The sequence below is a fragment of the Micrasema longulum genome, unplaced genomic scaffold (assembly GCF_059751315.1).
Source record: "Micrasema longulum isolate JH-2025_06_02 unplaced genomic scaffold, ASM5975131v1 h1tg000730l, whole genome shotgun sequence".
NCBI lineage: Eukaryota > Metazoa > Arthropoda > Insecta > Trichoptera > Brachycentridae > Micrasema > Micrasema longulum.
The window spans coordinates 1,208,363-1,231,839 of NW_028277925.1; the positions used below are offsets into that span (position 1 = coordinate 1,208,363).

A 23,477-nucleotide genomic window follows, 5' to 3' on the forward strand; every position below is an offset into this window, starting at 1 on the left:
TGGAATCTTGGCTTGATTCGAATAGAAGCCATATTTGTTTTCATAACTGTCAAATTTGTGTTGTATGGTGGCGTATGTGCCGATTCTGCTGAATATGACGATATCTTGAGAATGAAAGGATTCTTGTGAAAAGCATATTCATGGTGTGAAACATAGGAAATATGACGAGAAGAATTCAGCTTGGACTTCAAAGCAATCTTATAAATAAAAGATGTAACCAGAAGACAGGACGCTGTTACGGAATTGGCTAAAGACACGACTGAAACCTTTATCAAAGCCAACATACCTTCGGAAAAACTCGATGATCCGCATGTCGGAGCCTGGATTGACAAATATATGCAAGGTATTTGATTTATTAATTATTTACTTTATTCTGAGCAAAACATTTATTTTTAATGTTATTTTGCCGGTTTTGATAACCTAACTATTTTTGACACATATTTATAAATTGGTAAAAATACGACATTCAACATTTTACCTGTAATTTTTATAGTACGCAGTGACTTTGTTTCGTAAACTTAACTGATCAAAACAATTTCCAAAGCCACAACTTTTACAAACACTATTATAATTTCAAGATTAACGCCGAATGAAAACATTTGAAAGTAGACTTAAAAAAATATCGAAAATACAGTTTTCCTTTCTCAGTTTACAATTGTTCTTTTTTCAGGTGCTGGAGATTTGCTGTGCACAAAAACATTTCAGCGCACTTGAGGTCAGGGCTATAAATAGATGCCCTGAAAGACTACAATATTGAGTTTTAAAATGTGAAGAGTGTAGTGACAGATTCAGTGTGTTACATGACTAAATGTGTTGAGACGTTGAAGGTGGTTTAGGGTGACCATCTTTGGCATGTGCATTTAACACATTTATATTCTGCGTTTTATGTCATATTTGCTAATTTATTTGTATTCAGTTTTAGAAAAATATATTACCAGTCGGTTTATAATTTTTAGTTTATATTCAGTGTTTTTAATGTTGTATTATTGTAAAATAAATATTTTTATTGCAAAAAAAACAACGCCTTTGATTTTTATTTTCAACCCGTGTACTTAAATTGGTTCTAAAAAATAACTACGCCAGTTTTCAAAAATAACACCGCTTTTAGCAAAAAATAATATTGCTTTTCACAAATAATAACACCGCTGTTTTCGGTCTCTGCATTATAAAAGACTATTTTTTTTGTGGTTCTGTGAAAATCAACTCAAACAATTATTATTAACCACGCGATATACGTAGTTTTATTCTACACTACTTTAATAGAATACTTAACTTGTACAAAAGTTTATTAACAAATACCACAATGACATTCAGCAGATATTTCCATTATGATTTGTCATTGACAGTACTGTCAAGACTTGAGCACTGGCCGATTTCTTTTAAAATGAATAATGCCTAAAACGGCCACTGCGAACGCCACCTGTCCTATGTGATACATAATATGTCGACGGTATCCCATCAAAGAAAAATAGTCCTTCGGAAATAATGTTCGAAATACTAGTTTCTTAATCGAGAATCTTCTAATATTTGTAATCTGCAAGTTTGTTTTAGTACTAAAAAAGCCGACTTGGGTTAAAGACGAAAAATACAGTGTACTTTTTTGTATGGAAGAATAAGCTGAGGTAATCCGCTAGTTATCGTTCAGTGAGAATGGGCTGGGCGCACTTAATAGATATTTTTTTTAGAAAGATATAAACGGTGATTTATAATAAATAACAATTACTTTATTTATTTTCCCATAATCATAGTTACTATAAATTATTAATATTAAAAGTCAAATATAATGGTAAGCTGTGCATAATTTTAACGCTTATTTTGACGATTCGCCCCTGATATATGTATAATACAGGGAATAAGCTATGACCATGATGCAAAATTCATCATAGAAACAAGGATTTATTTATTACATACTTGAAAATAATATTAATTCTCACAACGCTATGAGAAATTGGTGGATAAAGATATTATTTATATATTATTTATATATTACAATATATTACGTAGACTTGTGTCCACACAATGTAAAAAAATAATTCAAAAACATTTTATTTTTTCAGAGCAATCGCAAGTTAAAATTTTATGTATAATGAATGAAACTAATGATATTATGAAACAAAAAACAGTTTATGATAATTATGTATTTAAATATTCTTGCTAAGTGCAAAATTCTGCGTCTAATGTAAAAATGTTCTACTTTGAAGGGGGTAACTCAACTCGAGTAGGAAAGCACAGCGGGATAAAGCCATGAATGCGAGTTGCAGAGAAAACCAGAATCTCAGTTAGTGCTTTTTCCACCACTATTCCATACAGATACTGCACCTATCGCAGTCAGAATTATTTATATACGGCAGGAAATTATTTGCTACAAATTCTCGTGTAATCAACCTTCTTGACTTCATTTCACAATTTATTGCCATTCTGAGCAATCAAAATGTAATAAAAAAAGAATCTGTCACTCAAAATAATGCTACCAAAACCACACAAAATTTACAGATATTAAAAGAATCAACACATTTTGCAAAAAAATTGTAATGATTTTTAAACTTATCGACTCGTGTTGCATATACCATCTGTCTAGCTTAACGGTGTTAAATTATGAAGATAGCAATAAGCACCGAATGAGCAAATGAGAGCTAATACTGGAAGAAATCATAGAAAAATTAACCTTTTGCATTATTTGTGTAAAGCGAACACACCAGGTGGGCCTCTAATTAAGAAGAATAATTATATTGATTACATGGATGTTCTTTCACCATGCTTACTCTCATTTACACTATTGTTATCATATTTTATCAAAACATTAGAACCTGCTGTTTGATACCATGCATAAATTGGATACATATTATAAAAGGTGGTCCACGATGTTAATTGTAAATGGAACAAAAAGTTTTCAGAGATTTATCTTCATTTTTATTATTATGATAGAAAGATCTGACAATTATGTGTGAAAAAAAATATCGGCCAAATGCTCGCCACGGCTTCGGTGGCATACCTCTATCCGATGGTCTATATTTTCAATGACGCTGAGGCATAATTGAGGTTCATTGTAGATAATGTGCCGAATTATCTCATCCTTTAGCTCTTGAATTGTTTTTGATTGTTGAAAAGCCGATGCATCCACAAAGAGTGACTGTTTGGTGCGGTTTATGGGCTAGCAGCGTCATCGGGCCATACTTCTTCGAAAATGAGGTCAGGCCAAGCAGTTACCGCAAATAGTTTACCCTGTAACCCCTATCACCTCATTTTTCCTTATCCTTATTATAAAGTTGACCTATTGCAATGTCATTCAGATATATAATTATAATATCTCTTTCATTTTATATTTGTATATGTACATAATTCTGCTTAAGATAACTTTTAAAGATAAATTTCCCCGGAAAAAATTGTCATATTTTGTGTATTTTAGTTCTTTTAAATTCTGTCCTATTGTTTAAAAAATTAAATTTATTAATTATTTTTTATGGGAGAGTTAAAAATTTACTATCTAAATACCCGCAGCGTCCGTGGAAAAACACAAGAATGTTTAATGAATGTCTTAAATAGCAATTACGATGTAATATGTATTACAGAAACGTGGTTGTTGGATGGGCGAAAATAAACACCCACCATGGTGTAGTAAAGCACTAATTAAAATCATCAAAGAAAAATCTCAAATACACGAAAAATTTAAGAAATATAACTGCGCTGCAGATTATTTAACCTTTTCGCTACTAAGATCCCGTCAAAAGCCTGTAAATAAAATTTGTTTTGACAAATACGTAGAAAATATAGAGACTTCGCCGAAGACCAATCCAAAAGTTTTGTGGTCATTTTCAAATTTTAAAAGATCTAATAACAAAACTTTACCTAGAATAATACACTGTGGAGGTGTCTGTAAGTGATGGCAAATCTATTAGCAGTAAATTCAATGATTATTTCAATTCTGTTTATATACTTCAAAAAAAAACTTTTTGAAACACTAAAATGACACATTTGTCAGTGTGTAATAAGTTTATGTTCCTTTAATTATGTTTATTTTATTATAATATCAAAATTTTGAATTGGTCAACTATATTATGAAAATCCCTCTCCCCCACTCTATTTCCTCATCCCTTAACCTTCTTACGAGCCCTTTTTTTTTTCTCATGTCTTATATAATATATTATTTTTCTCTTTACTGTGTAAAATGTTCTCTCATAAAATTTGTGAAAAACTTTAACCGGATGTATGTACTATTTTTTATGTTTTGTATTCTTATATAACAACTGTTGTTTTTCCTTAATAAATAAAAATAAAAAATAAAAATAGTGTTCGCTATCGCAAGATGATAACGGACTTTATGTGGCCAGAAATTGAGGATATGAAGCTGGACGATATGTGGTTCTAACGGGATGGTGCCACTTGCCACACAGCCAACGAAACAATGGCTCTTTTGCGCAAGAAATTCAATGGACGTTTTATCTTACGTCGTGGTGATGTCAATTGGCCGTCACGATCATGTGATTTGACACCGTTGGACTTCTTTCTTTGAGGATATTTAAAAGAAAAAGTGTATGTCAATAAGCCAAAAACAATTCAATAGCTAAAAGATGAGATAATTCGGCACATTAACGACATTGAACCTCAATTATGCCTCAGCGTCATTGAAAATATGGACCAACGTATTGAGGTATGCCTCCGAAGCCGTGACCAGCATTTGGCCAATATTTTGTTTCCACATAATTGTCATAGATCTTTCTATCATAATAAAAAAAATAAGAAAATTCTCCGAAAACTTTTTGTTTTATTTACAATAAACATTGTGCGTTATGGTTGAACCACCCTTTACAATAGCTCATAGGGTTTGAAGATATTTCTTTAGTAAATATTTTTTTGAATCGGGATCTAACCTGATAAATAATTATTTCATTTGGATTTTTACTGAATCCGTATAATGTTAACTATTCTTATCTGCCTGACGCCAGAGATATTAATATGTTATGCACCACACAAAAAAAAAATAAAAGAGTTCATTCACACTAATGTATCTAAGGACAAAACCACAAATGAAAGCCAGAGATGCATATTTGGTACTCACAGACTCCTCATCTGCTCCTTCCGCCTGGAGTGCTAAAGGTAACTGTGCCCTGTTTACATATAGTTCCTCGTGATTTGTCATATCTGATGGAGGGCTCGCATTACTGTCATACAGCGCCAACATTTCTTCTCGCCCGTACCTACATGAAAATACATTACATTCATCAATATCATAAAAAAGGAGAATTATAAACATCAAGTCCACACCCGGAATAAATATCATTATAAACTCATATTTGCAAACCTTACATAAAAGATTCTTGTAAATTAAAAAAACAGAAAAAAAAACACTTTTCACTTATTTAATTTTTAAGAAGTTTTTTCATTCTAATACCAAAGAAAATAGTTATGGTATAAAATAGTAAAATACTGAAGTTTTTTTTCATAAAAATATAAATGAATAACATAAAAAAAAAAAAACAAAAGGATTGCCATTTTTTAATGTTTGAATGCAGAATATTTTCCGAAACATTATTACCAATAAGCTTTCTAGACATTTCAATACAGGAGTCACAATTAATAATTGCCTCGCGCCCCATTTTTCCTTTGAATCATCTTGATCTTAAAGAATCAATTTTATATGATTTTTTATGCTCAGTGTTACCATGAGTTTTTTTTTTTTTTCTACAGTTACAAATATGAGATTCGGAACATGAGATTCGAAACAAGTGCACAGGCGATTATAGTGTAACAGATAAATGACGTGATTCAATTTATACCGGTTCTAGGTACTAACATCGTGCCATAGAAAAATTACATGCATATAACATATTGATAAAAGTAAAGGTTATATTTTTTTAATAGATTCCAGTTTTAAATGAGTTACAATGATATCCATCAGTAGTGTGGAAAATACAACTCTAAATACAACATGAAGTACATAATAGAAGGGAAGACTTGAAATAGTAGGGAAATGTAAATTATTGTATCTCTTAATTGGAAAGAACAGGCAGTATGCAAATTATAATAACACAAAGCTTTGGAAAATACAAATATATTTTTTTTAACAATCTATCTTACAAAAAAATCCTCTGCTTTGAAGATTCCTGAGCAGGCCTAAAAACTGACAAAATTGAAATATTATCTCTTTTGAGAAACAGAAATGATATTTTTACTGCCTTTAGAAATATTGCCAATTTGGGTTTAGGGACGGGTACAGGATAGTATCTTTGTGGTAATAGGAACTAGTGATGAGTCAAAATTTTGAAAGGCTATTTATACATGTTTTTTAAATGAGTAAGTGTGCATTCCAGTATATTTTTAATTAACTGAAAAAGTATAATGCATTTAAAAAGGTGCATGTAACTCTTCAATAAATAAGAGTTGTATTATGCTTTTTTTAATAAATCAATTTCAGATTTAAAATGTATAAATTTATGTTTGAATAATTAAACCCATTTAAATGATTTGATAGGAGTTGATTTTTGAAAAATGATGACCAAAAAAAAATATGTAAAAATGTGGCTGTATTAGTTCAGTTGTATGAATTTATAAAGATGTTGCCATATTACTTTAATTATAATGGAATGCAACTTAACAAAATTAATATACAATTCAAAGATTTAATCAATAAATGATGGTGCACATGGCGTTCCATCCATTCTGCCAACGCCTATAGTTAATGGCATGATTAGTCTCCGAGCTAGTAATATCAGAAATTGTGATATTTGAAGTCCAAATTTCCATATCCCCTCGCTTTTTATACATATGGTCTGCTTACAGACCGTCCGGTTGCCGGGTGTTACGTTTATGTACTTTCAAAATTATATGATAACTTTCATTAGTAATTGTATGATATCATTAAGTATCTTATTGCACAGAGGACAAAATATACATTATTACAAAATACAAATAGCCAGCAACTAATATGGGAGCCCTCTCTCGCAGATATTTTCCCATCACTTTGCTATCGTTCTCTTTGAATAAACTCAAATTCATTTTGGTCTCTCTTGATTTAGCAAAGGAATTTCAATTTGATAAAATAAATATTTGGGTTCTTATGATTTTTACCCAAATATTTCAATTTTGGGGCCATCTTCAACAAGTTGTGAATAAATAATTAACTGTAAATGGGAATCGAGTCGAGGTAGAGGTAGAGACCACAACCCAATTTATAATGACAATGGTTTATCTGATGAAACAAAATTAAAAAATCAACTTTTATGGTTAAACACAACATCAGCAACCAGACCAATCATAAGCCCATAAAAATAGGAGGATACCTATAGAAAAATGATCCTTCCTAAAATCAAATGACAAAAATGTTACTAGCTTGGTAATAGTAGCAGCATGAATACAATCAAACCAGATTAGTAAGCCCGTCATGCTGTTGTTGTTTAGAAAAATTAGCTTTAAAAATCACCATCATAGCAGAATCGAATTATGCATAAATTATAATAGAAAAGATATAGCAAGCTACATTTGAAGATATTATACTCGGTAGCTTCTTGCCATTATTTTTTTGATCATAGCATATTCCTAATCTTTTTAATGGTGCAGATTACTATATTTGAACCCTTATTCATTAAGATATAATATTATTATAACTCTCGTTGATTACATGGACACATATATTTTTGATACATAAAATGAACTAAACAACAGATGGCACTCAAGCTAGGCAATACAACCCCATTTGACAGTATCTCACTCACTACACAACAATAAACTTTAATATTATTTTTTTTTACTTGAATATTAAGAGATTTGTACAATTTGCGGAGTTTGTTTGTATTGATTTCTTTGGCATATTAAAATAATTATGTGTGAATTTAGAAATTCGAACAATTTTCTTTTAATAATTAAATGAAGCAAAATACTTCATAATACTAAAGATAAATTAAATATATGATTTACCGATAATTCGCCAAAGGACGTTTTTGGTCAGCAGGCTTAGGGACATAGTTACAGTGGACATTTGGCTGTTGAGCGGGCGCAGGAACATTATTATCTTGGGACAAATCGTGTAGCCATTGAGGGCCAAATTTCATAAACTTGTCATTTCTCTTGTCGGCCATGGTTATGTCTTGAAAAAGACAGTTATGTAAAAAAAGTCACTTTGTCCTACAAATGGATGATTTCAGCTAGGTAATATCTTCCAGGTGTGATACTGTGTAAAAAAGAAAAGCCACATATAGAATACTTCAATAAAGGTAACGCATTATAACAAAATGTGATAATAGGGTCTTTTTACGTTTTGAAAAAATTGCTGTTTTAAAACAAACAAAAAATTACAATGGTATTATTATTTTTTCCATAAGTTTAAATCGTGCATACTTTGAATTACTTAATTTCAGCTAGGTAATATCTTCCAGGTGTGATATTGTGTAAAAAAGAAAAGCCACATAAAGAATACTTCAATAAAGGGTTACGCATTATTACAAATTGTGATAATAGGGTCTTTTCACGTTTTTAAATAAACAAAAAATTCAAATGGTACTATTAATTTTTCCATAAGTTTAAAACGTGCATACTTTGAATTACTTAAAAGTCAAATATGAGACAAACAGAGACGTTAATACATCATACTTGTGCGCAGTGTTTATTAGAAGCGCATTCGGCGGGCATGACGTGTGACGTCAAAATGACGTGACGCCAACTGCGAACCGTTTTGTATGTGCTGGTTTTTATACCTGAAAATTATAAACGAATACTTATTTTTATGCATTGATGGTTATACAGTGTGCCCACCAGCAAATTTGACACTTTAGATCGCGCTGTCTCTGGTCATAGTAGTGACAGGAGAAGGATAGGGATACCATTCAACGAGGGAGTATAAACGGTTTTTTAATAATTATGAGTCCGTCGCGCTTTCATGGTTGAGGCGTATTTCTTGAACGAGAATTCGGCCAATGTGGCGAGGAGACATTTTTATTCTCAGTTTGATATTCGAAGATTAAGTGATAGCTGTTGAACCAGTTGAAACTGAAGGATACAACATGTGGAAAAGATTTGAAATTTTATCCCTACAAACTGCATATCATCTAGCAGTTGAAAGATGATTACATAAAGATGGAAAATTTCGCTAGAGTGATTTTAAAAGAATTTTCTACCCCAATTTGTTTGAATAACATTTTTTTGTGACTAGGCGCATTTTCACGTTCATTTTTTAAGAGCTGCAGCAACATGATGGCTTCGATAACATAACACCGCTAGAGCATCAATGACTATAGAGAGGAACATTTTTTATGAAAAATTAATAAGTCGCTATGGTGACAGAGACTGATCACCTAATCTTAACCAGTGTGATTTTATAAAATGAGGCTACTTCAAATCTCGCGTTTACAGTAATTCTGTATGCACTAAAGGAAAATATCTGAAGCGAGATTGCAGCTATCAGTCCAGATCTCTGCGAGCGAGTTTTTGTCAATATGAGGTCTCGATTGCAAGTGTTTGCAACAAAATGAACAGTATAGAAGTCAAGTAATTTTTAAAACATATATCCAGATTATTTCTAATTATGAAAATAAATCGATTAAGCTTAAAATATTATTATTATAATGTTTATTAATTTTCTAAATGTCAAATCTGCTGGCGGACACCTGTAATTGAAAAAAAAAACCGCTCAAAATATGTAATATATTTTCAATGTTACTTATTCCTTATTTGTGAAAATACCCTTTTCGCATTTATTGCAAAGAAAATTTAAAAAAAAACGCAAAAATTTCATTCAAAAATATAAATGTACAGTAGAAATGATAAAACTTCAATTTTATTATCTTAAATTATTATACATCCAAATGAATTACACACAACTATGCTACAAAATTAGGTCACGGCTTGAAGAATCCAAGCAAGTATAAAAACATACAGTACAGCACGCCTACTTCTTAAAATAATAAAGATTTTGGATACAGACATGGTTTTTTATACCAAAATCTTTATTGCGCAATAAAAATATACTATGTATTGCAGCATGAGATCAGCTATCATATGGGAAGCATTGAGAAAAATAAAATATTATTGTGCTCTTACCAAGGATTGAAACCAGAATCCACATTGGTGGGGCGAGCATCTCAGCCCCACCAAAGCTAGCCATAATGATAAATATCTGAGCAAATGTTATCTGAGCATATATCACATTCTCAAAGCGTGTAACCCATTACAAAACAGTACTTCAATTTAAGCTTGTGTATTATTCTGTTAAAAACTTAAATATACCTCCTCAAAGATCTTATCATAAGGGAACAATATGATAACTCCAGACAATAAATGTTCAATAAAATACTTTGTTAAGTCCACACGCGTCCATTGTAATAAGGCCACATTAAATCAAAATATTATTAACAATGTTTCTTACCAATCATACACAAAATGCTGAAATAATAAACAATTAAGAACATCATTTAAGCAAATAGAACCCTTAATTATTCACACGTAATCGCAGACAAGATGAAAGTTCTTAGAAAAATATCGCTGTTAATTCATAGAGAAGTTTTCCAAAATAATCGCATAATAATCGCACAAATGTTAATACAGAAGAACTCAGTTTATACAAACTCCAGTCATCCAGATTGCCAAATATCAGCATCGTATCAGGAAATAAAAAGTAAACAAGACATTATATTAAGAAATAAAAAAGGGTGCTGGCGGCCAGCACTTTTCTTCATCAAAGCAATTAACTTTGCTGGACATGAATGTATAGTTAAGTTTTTTATGTGATAACAACTGGCACTCATTAATCCGGATAATTGTAGTTTTACTGTACCATCAAGTGAAAATTTAAATATTAAAGGAAAAAAATTGTTATATAAAAAATACTATTTTACCTAAGAATGTTAAATTAAGAATTTGACTGGTGTAAGAAAATTGCAATTGATTTTGCACAGATTTACACTTTGTTCTATGACTATGTAAACTTTTTGATTCATAATTCAATAGACATAATCATAAACTACCAATCAAGAAATAAGAGACCGCAGTCTCTGGCCAGAACTTGGTGATAGATGTTACAAGGAAGTGTCAGAACAATGACGGAAAAATGAGGCATCTGATCACTCAAACATTTTGGATAGACTGTATCTATAAAAGTACATAAATAAATTTAGGTTTTTACACATTACAAGCCCTCTGATTCAATGTTGTTGTGGCAGCCAAACATGTCAATTTTTACCCATAAGAACGTAAATAAGCTGACACTGCACAATTATCTCAAAAATTTGGTGCATGGCCAAAATGTTGCATTACATGGGCAATACAATTAATAACAAGGCAGGAGTGAAGAGGAAGCCCGATTTTGTCACATTTTACAAATACGCTTAAGTATAAATAAGCCAAGTATATTTTTTTTAGTTGTGTTGTGTGTCGTTCTGTGTTTTCTAAAGTCATCAATAATAATGTAATGATGGACACCGCAATACAATCCAAAACCTCGACAAAGAGTGTAACAATAAAATAACTAATAAAAAGGACACAATGTGCATTTAAACATCTGTGAAATATAAGAAACTGAATGCAAATTTGATATTTAATACTTTGTGTTTCCGAAAACATTGTAAACCATTTAAGCTCCAATTAACTGAAGAAGTATGAATGCTACAGCAGTGCTGTTCAATGAGAAGCTAACAATACAAACATCCCCAGACTGCGACTAGTCAAAATAATTACAATCATGGAATCAAATAAACTTGGTTTCGAAACACTGACAAACTTAATGAATTTGCTCACAATCTAGATTGTTAACTTTACAAAAACAGCCCAACATGGAGGAGTATTAATACCAAAAGTAAGGAAATATGCTGAGACTAAAAATGAAATATTTTCTTCCATATTGTATTACCTATTGAAAATAGCTCAAATAAGAAGATACTACACAAATACAAGTCATATACAGTCATTCGATGTTCTCACACCACGTAAAAAAACCTAGGGTCAGAAATAAATCTGGGACAAACTGAGATATATGTAGGGATATAAATGTTGAGTGCATGCGTAATGAAACATCCCATAAATAACACAACCATAATAATACGTACCAATATAACATGCATGCAAATCAATAGATTCTGCACACTGGTTAGATGCACAAATTTATGAAAAAAATGTCATAATATGCAAATGGAAGGTGTACCACATGTCCGCAAAGGAAAATTAAAACATAGTAATGATGTTTTATCCTTCCTTCGCGACGAATATAAAACCCACTGAGTGCAAACGAGAAATATGAACAATATTGACTTTCTGTTCTATGTTGACTAGCCACATCGCTTACAACATCACCTGGACCACAAAAAGCAATGTGGCGTATGTTCAGAGATAAAACTACATCAACAGCAAATTCCGCTTTTTTCTAAATGCAAATGGTTAAGTCGCATGACACATTCGGTGGAGTATTCAAATAGAAAACTTACCTCAAAGGATCACAAAGCAGCACGATTGACCGCGAACGCGAACAGCGAAAACCGTTGCAGTTAAAATTCAATATGGCGCATAACGTGCCGCCGAATAGCACAACATACTTTAGCAGGGCGCAGAAGCAAAGTGAACAGTGTGAAGTGTGAAGCAGCGTTGCCAACCTTCATCGTACGAAAATTGGTAGATACAGAAAATGCATCGGTAGATACAGAAAATAAATCGGTAGATTCATCGTCCTAGGGGCCGGGGTGATGAGGGGAACGGAAGAATGTATTAAAATTTCCCCAACTTTTTCTTCACAAAACTTTGCTAAACATGTGAGTGGGTTTTCTAAAATCAAACCAAATTCCGGCTCACTTGGACTAATGGCTTACGCTTGCCTGACCCGGAGAGTTCCGGGTTTGATTTCCAGTGAGATCACAATAATTTAAGGATTTTTTTACGTTTATCGCAATTTTTAGCGAGGATAAAACAATAACTACTAATCGTTGAAAAGGGTTACTAAATTTGACCAGAAAATAGTTACAGGTGACAAAAATGTTCCATTTTAAATGATCTGCTGACATTCCATTTTCCGAAATTATGAAAATATGAAAAAATTACTTAAATTCATCAAATTTAAAAATAACCGAGAGTAAATATTTACCAATATTTACTTATCAACGAGATACTTGCTAATCAATGGAGGGCGCCCCCGACGGGAATATTTAGAGCAAGTGTGCGAAGATTTTAACTGCGCCTCTTATGTCGAGCTGAAGAGGGCTGCAGAAAATAGAGACCAATGGAGGACGAGATGCAGGACTTTGCTGCAAACCAATCCCCAAGATTGAGACTGCAAAGAAGAAGACCAATCAACGTGATGTATATTTGCGACCGAAGGATTAGTAATATTTTTATAGTAATAAACAGATGGCAGAAATTTATTTTAATTATTCTTTATTTTTTAACCAGCAGCTATATTTATCTTAAAAATGAAACAAAACAAATTACAAATGAGTCACTTACAGGTTTTCAGAAGTAGCATCACAGTAAGTTAAAAAATATTCTCGAACATAAAATGAACGGTTATCTAATGTAAACACAAAAGAAAAAATAATATACTATGCATTGTCCGTATCATGTATGTATCGAAAGCAAGCGCCGCACGTCATTATGATTATTTGCAAATAAATATGTGTTTGATATTACATTAAAATTGTAAGTAGATTGCCCATATAGAGGACGAACGAATAGTATTAAAATAATGTAATTTAAAAATCGGTAGCATTTCAATAAAATTAGGCAGATCTGTAGATTTCACCCAAAATCGGTAGATCTACTGAAAAATCGGTAGGATTGGCAATGCTGGTATGAAGTATGAACACCCTAGTGATCAAGCGGAACGAATACACGTTTTTCATCTCTATGGTTAGATAATAGTAGGTACTTATCCAACGTCATGTGTATTTATTTTTATGATAATAAATTACTAGGTTTAATGGTAATAAAGTGTCAGAATAGCATAATTTCTTAAAGATATACCATTAAAAAAAAAGTGCATTTGCTAAGTCAGTTTATGTGAATGCGAATTATAGTACCTAACAAAAAAAGTGTTATTTGTGTAATGTATATCACATTTACCTCATTTAGACGATAATCATAAGAGATTTATAATTGTACTGTATTGTGTATATAGTTAATTAGGAAATATATTTCCACTTCCTTGGTGGAGCAAATGGTGTCTCCTAAAAAATATTTCAGGCCGTCTTTGTCAGCAGCTAATTCCTGTGCCTCCTCCTAAGTCAAATCCGTACCTTGTAGTTCAAACGTGAACTTCCAAAACTCGGCAACCGTGGACGTCTAGAGGACAACAAAAACCTGAAAACTTGTAAAGACGGCAAAGAAAGCTAAGGTTTTTGGTAGGCATCCAAACTAATATGTTATGCCGATAATACTGCGTATACTGTTATTCTCTGTAATTGATATAGTGGGAAAAATATATAATATTATCTGTGGGGAACACCCATTCCGACGTCTTCCAGTATTATAATATAATATAATGATATAAAATACGAAATTATTATAGGCAAAGCCAAGGTGGGATAAGCGGCCCCGCCCTGCCTCATTTAGTCTAGCAAAAAAATATAGGTCAGTATAATATCAATAGGTTATAATAGTATTATGCCTATAAAGCTGAACTTTAATACAACTAATAGTAAGCAAAAATATGGCAAAAGCCGAACTGAAGGAGATATACAACTAGCTGCACGGGTTGAAAAAGATATCCAATTGTTATACGCATTTATAAAACGGGAGCTACTTAATTCACTTGCACAGCTCTGCACAGCGTGAACTATTGAAAAATTATTTAGCACCTTACGCATGGTAAAATCTTGGCTATGGGTAACAATACCGTCAAACATGACAATTTCGCCCAACCATGACAATTTTGCCCACTGCCGAAATCCTTAACAAAATCAAGTTTTAAAGTAAAAAAAGTTACTGGTATCATAAAAATTACATTTGGTAAGTATATTTTGATAGTTCCATGGCAAAACTAAATATTTAGTTTACCGCCAGCTTCAGTTGATCACTATGTCGGTTAAGTTATCAGCGCATCAACTACCACAATTTTAATATTGTTATGTTATTTGTAAGACGCAAACGTAATGGAGCTTTGTGTGATCTCAAGTTGAGGATATTGCTGATGTATTTAATTGGAACATAGTGAAATATTTACCTGAACCTGTAATCTTGCGTCAAGGTTTTCATAAATTCAATGTAAATCTTAAAAATTGCTAGATTGAGTCATTTTCTGTGAGTAAATGAAAAATTGTTGTACAAAAACCAATTTCAATTTTTACCATTCAAAAATAATTTAAACCATTTAAAAAAATGTAAGAATATCCGACCACATTTGAGAAAGTTTTATTTATTTAATTTGCCAGCTTTTTGTGAAATTATGAAGACTTATTTTTTATTTTAAATGTTTTTTGTATAAATATTTTTAACAGTCTAAAGAAGAAAATAAAACATACAAAATATTATGGATTCTGTATATAAAATACAATTTCAAAGTAAAGGTAATCTAGCAAATAATTGCACTGCTGTACAAAAAAATCAAGACCGTTTTTTTTTTCTACATACACTTTTAAAGAAAAATCGTTTGGGGGCGAGCTCCCTTAATTACAACAATCGCATCAGAACTGAAATGGTTTGTAAAAAAAAATAATTGGCTTATGCGTGGTCAAACACGAACAAATTAAAAGGATTAGAGATAAACTCCTTTCGTTTTGTTAAAAATCCAATTATGTGCCAACCCTTTCCCACAAATCCACATTGTATAGAAAAATTCAGGAAATGGTTGACAATTTTCCCCACCGGTTTTTTTCATTGATTTTATAATGGTGATGCCTCAATGATGGTATTGTTTAAACATAAACAGTTTTTTTCGCCCAAAAAGTAGTAATAAACCGTATGATAAGGGGAGATAATTTTGCCCAGCATGTTTTGTCTTCTAAAATTGCATAAATAAAAGAAAAGCAAACGTTTTGGACTTGTAAAAATGCTCAGAATAATTAGTATCACTATTCAACAAAATGGATAGGAGTAGTAAAAAAATTATGATATTGTAAAAGTTTTTTAAAACTGGGCAAAATTGTCACGTTTGACGGTAATCAAAAATTGGTTTGTTGGCCTTCGTGTGAGCAAAAAGGATTCTGGAAGCTAAAAATAAATTTTGTCTCGATTCAGCCAGAACTCTAGTAGACTTATTCTGAAATTAGATTAAGTTAGGTTCGATTAGCACTGCAACTTGTTACTTTTAGCGTTTCTAAATGTTCAAATAAAACTATTTTTTAATAAAAAAAACTGGCTACGCCCTTGGTATTTTATAATGTGTCACATTTGACATAAAATAGTATTTTATATATTTTTAAGATGTGAAAATTAGTTATTTGTTATCTTGAAACAAAATCAAACGCGTACAACGCAACGAATAAAAAGAAAGCGTATTGGTGATTAGCAAGTGTCAAATCGTAACCGTCAATCGTTTCAACGTGGTAACGTGGTAACACTGATTGAAGATTGAAGATTCCAGAAGAGCAGCGGACTTCTTTTTGGTCCTTTCGTCCAGTGGCGTGGTTTTATTTTTTTGTTCAAAAGCATTTCCTAGAAAAACATAGAACAGGATTTGAACGGCGCCGTTGCTAGTTGTTATACCCATCCCCAATAGCTGCTATGAGGTGTATATTATATATAATATGTAATATTTAATGATATATCGTCATGATATCAGCAAATTATATATATCAATAACAACAATACTATTGTGACAGGTGAGAGTGTTTAAATTTTACTCTTCAAAATTTAAGTGTTTTTTTTTACAAAAAATAAATATCCACAACACTAATGGCTCCCAAAAAAGACATGAGAATCAAGAATTTGGTGGTGCAACTTAATTCTCCTCAACCACCCTTCTCTTAGATGTAAGAAATGCAATTTCTGCTTTACAAGGTGAAGTTAAAATAATTGCTGACTCAGAATTAAAACAGAACTTCGCACAAGGCGGGGATAGATGGAACAAAGTCCTAGAAAATCTTGAAATTGCAAAAAAAAACCATTTATGAATTGAAAAAAAAAATCTGGAACTGGAAAATTGAGTGACTAAACTGGAAAGAGTTGCTGAGATACAGGAACATGAAAAGAAATCCTGCAACATCGAAGTAACAGGGGTAATCAAAGACGAAAGTGAAAATATCATGGACAGCTTCACGAGAATATGTAAAACTATCAAAACATCGATAACTGCCTTGGATGTTGAAACTGCATATAGAGCCAATATTAAACCGTCAGAAGACAACACTCCGCGTCCCATTATCTACAAACTAAATACAAAAATGAAGAAATAAGTGTTACTGAAAGACGTTAGAAACTACAATTAAATAAGAAGCCGGAGGATAAACTTAGCTCCAAACAGGTCGGTTTCTTAGGAACAAACAGGCAGATCTACATTACGGAACATCTAACATTTCAGGCTAAACATTTATACTACTTGGCGAGAAAAGCTGGAAAGGACAGAGAGTATAAATTTGTTTGGACCAGGAACGGAAAGATATTCATGCGAAAATATGTCGTTGCTCCCATCATTCCAATTTTATCTGAAGATAAACTCCCTAAGTAGTTCCAGGTTAGATTTGAATTTTGTTTTTAAGTTCACACTGTTAATATTTATAATTCATCAAATATTTATTATTATTAGGAAGAACTTGAAAACTAAATCCAGTTTCTATTATTATAGAATTATCTTTTTCACACTTAAACTCACTTTTGATACAAACCAGTTATTATTTATACCCAAAAAGACCTTTCTTTTAACATTAACCGTTGTACTTTATATTTAAGAAATAAAAATCATTCAACAATCGATGCTAAATTTTTCAATGTTATTAACTCATTTATATATAATTTATATGCCATTGAAGCATACAAAATCGTTCCAGGCTCAACTTTACTATGTGAACCAAATGTCACACGTTATTATGACAAGATTGAGCGCGTTTATTGAAAAACTAGTCGGTAAAACAGACGCCACTGGGATGATAAATACTATAAACGTCATTTCTTATTACTATGAGGAACGCACTTCTCAATTATTTTGTTCTATTTCAAAAACAAGTAATGTGTTAGAAACTTTATTTTTAAATTTGTTTTTATGTTTTTATTTAAATGATCTTATGGAAACAGTTTCTTTTCTACAGTGTGTATACCCAAAAACATTATGTAGATTTACTGTTATTATCAAAACACTTGTCGGTAAAACAGACGCCATCAATATGATCAATATTGTAAACGTAATTTTTACATAATTATTAATATGTTGATTACTGGTGTATATACTCTGATAACCTTAAAATAAATTTCTGGCTTGTGACTAGAATAAATGTACCAACCTCTTCTATAAATGTTTATCAATTCCATTGTACTCTTTATAACTATCTTGAATTAATCTACTTTTATCCTTTCATTATGTATTTATGCCTAAATGTTATTTTTTACAAAATCACAGAAAAAATTATAACACCAACTATTGCTAAATATCCATACTATTTTATTGTTAAATTATTGCATCCTACAACCGTTAATTTAATATCCTGTCGTATTTTCTTACTTTCTGGAAATAAAATTGTCTGCCAATGTATTCAAATTTACAAGGCAACGATAATAACTACCTACTCATATCTATTATTATCGACCATATCACATTTACACAAATCAAATGACCATTAATATTTGTGTACATTTTAATTGCTATAAATTTATTTTCTCCAACATAAAAATATCTCAAAAACCTGACGCATCTCTTTTAAATATTTAATTACGGAGGACAGTAATAATGTTTTTTTAGAGAAAATGTTTAACAATAATAATAGATAACCTTGAAGAAATAAAGATGTATGACAGGTATGGGTACAGTTTAAAAATAATTCACCAAAATATAAGGAGTACGGTAAACTTAGATAACTTTTTAACTTTCTTGGATAATTTTAATGATAAATTCGATATAATTATTCTCACCGAGTGTTGGACTAATGAGTGCTATCAATCTAAAACGATTAATAACTATATTAGCATCATTCTATCAAATGTATAAATAGAAGTAGTGGTATAATTGTATATTATGTTAAGGAAGGACTTATTGTCAATGTGGATGAAATGTTACTTTCTCAAGCTAATTGCCTAAAACTAACGTGTAATGAATTGACAATCCTGGCTATTTATCGGTCGCCATCGCTTCTTAATATCCAACCATTTCTCGACTCCCTTCAGTTTATGCTCAATGACATGAGAGATCACAGGAGACAGATCGTTATTGGAGATATCAACATAAACACGATTAACAATATACACCATCAAGCAAATGAATATACCTGTTTTCTCGGCGATCAGGGTCTACATTTGATTTCAAATACGACTACTAGAGAGCAAAGTAATACATGTATCGATCATATTATAACAAAAGGAATATATGGTTTCGATGCTTTTACTTTTCATTCTAATATAACAGACCATCACACCATTGCCCTATGTACCAAATCTGAATCTCACATTACAAAGGAAAAAAAAATCATATACTCTGATTTGACAAATGATCTAGAAAACGAAATGTGGGAAAAAGTTTTTATGGAGAATGATGTGGATAGGGCAATGGACGCATTAATTACAACATTGATTCAATACATAAACAAACACACGACCACAAAAAGAGTCTCTCACAAAAAAAAGAAATTCACTCCATGGATAACCAATACTTTAGTAAAAAATATTCACAAACGGAATAAATTACATGTAAAAGCCAATATAATTATTCAATACGAGTATAAGAAATATAGAAATTTATGTAAAAATAATATAAGATTAGCGAAACAAAACTACGACAAAAAACTGATTCACGAAAATAGTAACTGCGACACTGCATGGATGTGAAAAATAGTGAGGGAAATTACAAGAAATTCAAAATTGAAAACTACCCAAATAGACAGTATTGACATAAATAACACAACTTCAATATCAGATACTAAACCATGCCAATAACTATTTTACTTATGTTGGAAACACTTTAGCCCAAAATATTCTTAGTGAATTAAAATCTAACGATGACACCCTTGCTTATAATATACCATATCTTGCTTCAGCACATAAAATTGAAGAAATTATAACAACACCTATTGAAATAATAAAAACTATAGATTCCTTGAAACTGAGCACAGCTACGGGTCCAGATAAAATATATTTAATTGTTATAAAATCAATTAAAACAAATATAGCAAAACCATTAGCATTCATATTTAATCTTAGTTTTAATTTAGGAATTTTTCCGAATCTTTTGAAAGAATCCACTGTAATACCAATTTATAAAGATGGTGACAGTAAACGTATTAATAACTACAGACCAATCGCCTTGCTCAATACTGTTTCTAAAATTATTGAAAAAGATGTCAAACTAAAACTTAATAACTATTTAGAAAAAAATAATTTACTCTAAGAAAACCAATATGGATTTCGGACAGGCGTGGGTACTGAACGCAATAGCTAAATTGACTGAAACAATAGCTGAACATCTAGACAATAGGGAAAAATGCTTGGCTATTTTTCTACACCTGGCGAAAGCTTTTGACACTATTTCACATAAAATTATATTTAAAAGGTTACATTATATAGGAATCCAAGGGCAGTTATATAAATGGTTAAACAGCTATGTAAGTGGAAGATTTCAGAAGGTGAAAGTGGGTAGTGACTTAAGCGAACCTGCTCAGCTCTCATTCGGTGTTCCGCAAGGGAGCACTTTGGGACCACTGCTGTTCTTGATATATATTAACGAACTTTGAAACAAGCCAGCACTTGGACAAATCATTTAATTTGCAGATTATACAGCTATAATTTATAGCGCATCAACTTGGTCAGAAACTAAAAAAAAGCAGGTAATGACTTAAGTTATATTAAAAAATGGCTAGACGAAAACCTGTTGACTTTAAAGTCGGATAAAACAAAGTTCACACGTTTTAGTGCAACTTCCACCGGGCAACCTAATGAAATTCACAAACTTCAACTACACAATTGTTCAGTGATGGTAAATTGCAATTGCAAAAAACTGAGTAGTGTTCAAAGTATAAAATATCTTGGAATAACTATAGACCAGTATTTGAGGTGGAATAAACAAATTGAAACTATAACTGCAAAAATTAAGCACTTAATACATTTTTTCATCACACTTAGAAATATACTTAAAGTCCCGGACTTGAAACACCTATACCATGCAAAATCTGCTGGCAAAATCTGTGTTGACTTACGGTCTAATTGGTTAGGGGGGGGGGGAGCTTGCACAAAAACCGCCCTTGAACCTGTAGCAATTGCACAGAAATCTTTAATCCGAGTAATTTAAAAAAAAACATTTCGTTATCCAAGTGACTTGCTCTTTAAAGAATTCAGAGTACTGAATATTATTCAACAGTATATATTGAGAAAGGTAGTGGTTCCACACATAAATAGAGACATTTACCCAAGCGTCAACCACAACTTTAATACAAGATACTCTAATAGGGATCTGAGACTAAGTGAAGGGGTCAACACTGTTCTGGCATCGAGACAACACTATTACGTAGGAAAAAGGTCCATAACCTTTTGCCAGAACCGTGGAAAGACGGAAGTGTTGTCAAGTTACGGAAGGTGTTGACCTCGCTCTTTCATGACATGGGTCGTAGGGAGTCAGAAAAGTTGATGCATGCCACGGATTGGAGATTCTTACTGGATGTCGAAAGTAAAATATAAAAAATAAGAAATAATTAAAAAAAAAAAATATTTATAGATGACAACCATGAAGTTTCGCATAAATAAATTGTCTATGTTTTTATGAATGTATGTATGTGTATGCGCATGGGTGTATGCACGTGTGTGTGTATGTACATGTGTATATATGTGTATATATATATATATATATTTATATATGTGTGTATATATGTATATGTCTGTATGTATATGTATCAAAATGTGTATACGAATAAGTTTATATTTTGTTTGTCTGTGCTCTATATTAATTTGTTAACAATTATAATATATTAAAATGTAATTGCCTAGCTTGGAACGGGGTATGTACCCTTGTTAGCTGGGCAAAGTGAACATGGAATTGTATTTTGATAGAGTGTAAATAAATAAACAAAATTAGTGGCTGTCGTAAGCTTTTTACTTTTTACAATGAGAATTCAAATAAGATTTTTTATTGTGTACGTATCTGTTTAGTAAGAGTTCTAACTAATTTATTGATTTATTTTTATTCATTTATCAAGCTAAAGGTTAAAGTTATGTTTCAATGTATTTGTTTGCCGTTATTATCATGGAAGCTTTCGTCATTACTATAATAGGAAAAATCTACCAGCTATTTTCTTTTATATGTATTTTTTAATATTCGTGTAGCTTAGATATAAGTACCTATTTAATTGTTAATGTCTATTGTAACGAACCGTTATTATTACGGCAAAGCTTTTTTTCAGATCCATTATTTTAATTTCCAAAATCACTCGCAAACGAGTGGAGGCATAAAAAAAAAAAAAAAAAAATATTTTAATTTGTTAAATTTGCCATGCATCACCATTGGTGCATGATGGATAGGTAATCGTGCTCAAGATGCGCTCAATCGAAATACGCAAAGAAACAGACGTGATTGAATCCAAGCAGATCTGTGTATGACATCAAAGTTGCATAATATTTTTTGACTGATTTTTAAATTTTTAACATTAATTCTTCCGAATAATGTTACATTCATTTATTTGGGTTAATGTTTCCCTCACTGGGAAATCCAGTGCCGAGAGAAACAGTTTATTGTTTTTGAATAGATTTTAACCAATAAATTAACATATTATTTACTTATTTGGTTTGATCCACTGCATAATCGACCTCTATTATTTACTTTTTAGTATTAACAAATTACAACAGGGATGGAGAATACCTTAAATAAGGGAATATGGAAGTCTAGGCACTTACAGAGCTTATGACCTGTCATTGTCTGGTTTAAGTGGCCACTTTACACACTGTGTAACTATCACCATTTAGCCTGTGTTTTAACATCTTTATTTCTTCAATTCTTCCATTTGTTGATTTTAGTGAAGTTAAAGAGCTGAAACCTTTATTGTTGTGAAGAGATTCATCTGACTAAATTATTTCACATACTAGGCAACGCTATTTATGGGGAATAGGTGCTTAGTAAAAATCATTTTACGTAAGTAGAAACGCTTCGAATTATAGTTTTCGAGCTGAGTATACCTATTTTTAATGTAAAATTTAAGAAATGCACGCGTAGATGCTGGTTTCATATTTTTGATTCTACATTCCAGATTATAATTTGATTTCCTGCCCAAGTGCTCTCTATTCGATTCAATCTCTGGCCAACTTTCTCCAGCATTCACTCCACCCTGCGTTGTTCCAATCCCCTTTCAAACACTGTATCCAGTTCTTTCTAGGTCTGCCTTTGGGTCGCTTTCTCATTGAGAACCCTCTGGTTAAAACTTTTATTTTACATCTCTTGTTTTTCAACCATC

General features: G+C 31.6%; 1 protein-coding gene across 3 annotated transcripts in view; it reads right to left on the reverse strand.

The window, feature by feature from the left end:
* Nucleotides 1-12,536, reverse strand: part of Gyf (GIGYF family protein Gyf) — an 82,325-nt gene extending 69,789 nt beyond the window's left edge. For all 3 annotated transcript variants that reach the window (XR_015822909.1, XM_088230101.1, XM_088230100.1), the window contains exons 1-3: nucleotides 12,405-12,536; nucleotides 7,912-8,164; nucleotides 5,057-5,195 (exon numbers count right to left, since the gene is read on the reverse strand). Coding sequence is in view for 2 of the 3 variants with exons in the window: in XM_088230101.1 (XP_088086227.1) it covers nucleotides 5,057-5,195; nucleotides 7,912-8,072 (300 nt within the window). In the remaining variant the exon portion in view is untranslated. The remainder of the gene's footprint in view (nucleotides 1-5,056; nucleotides 5,196-7,911; nucleotides 8,165-12,404) is intronic.
* Nucleotides 12,537-23,477: the final 10,941 nt, after the last annotated feature.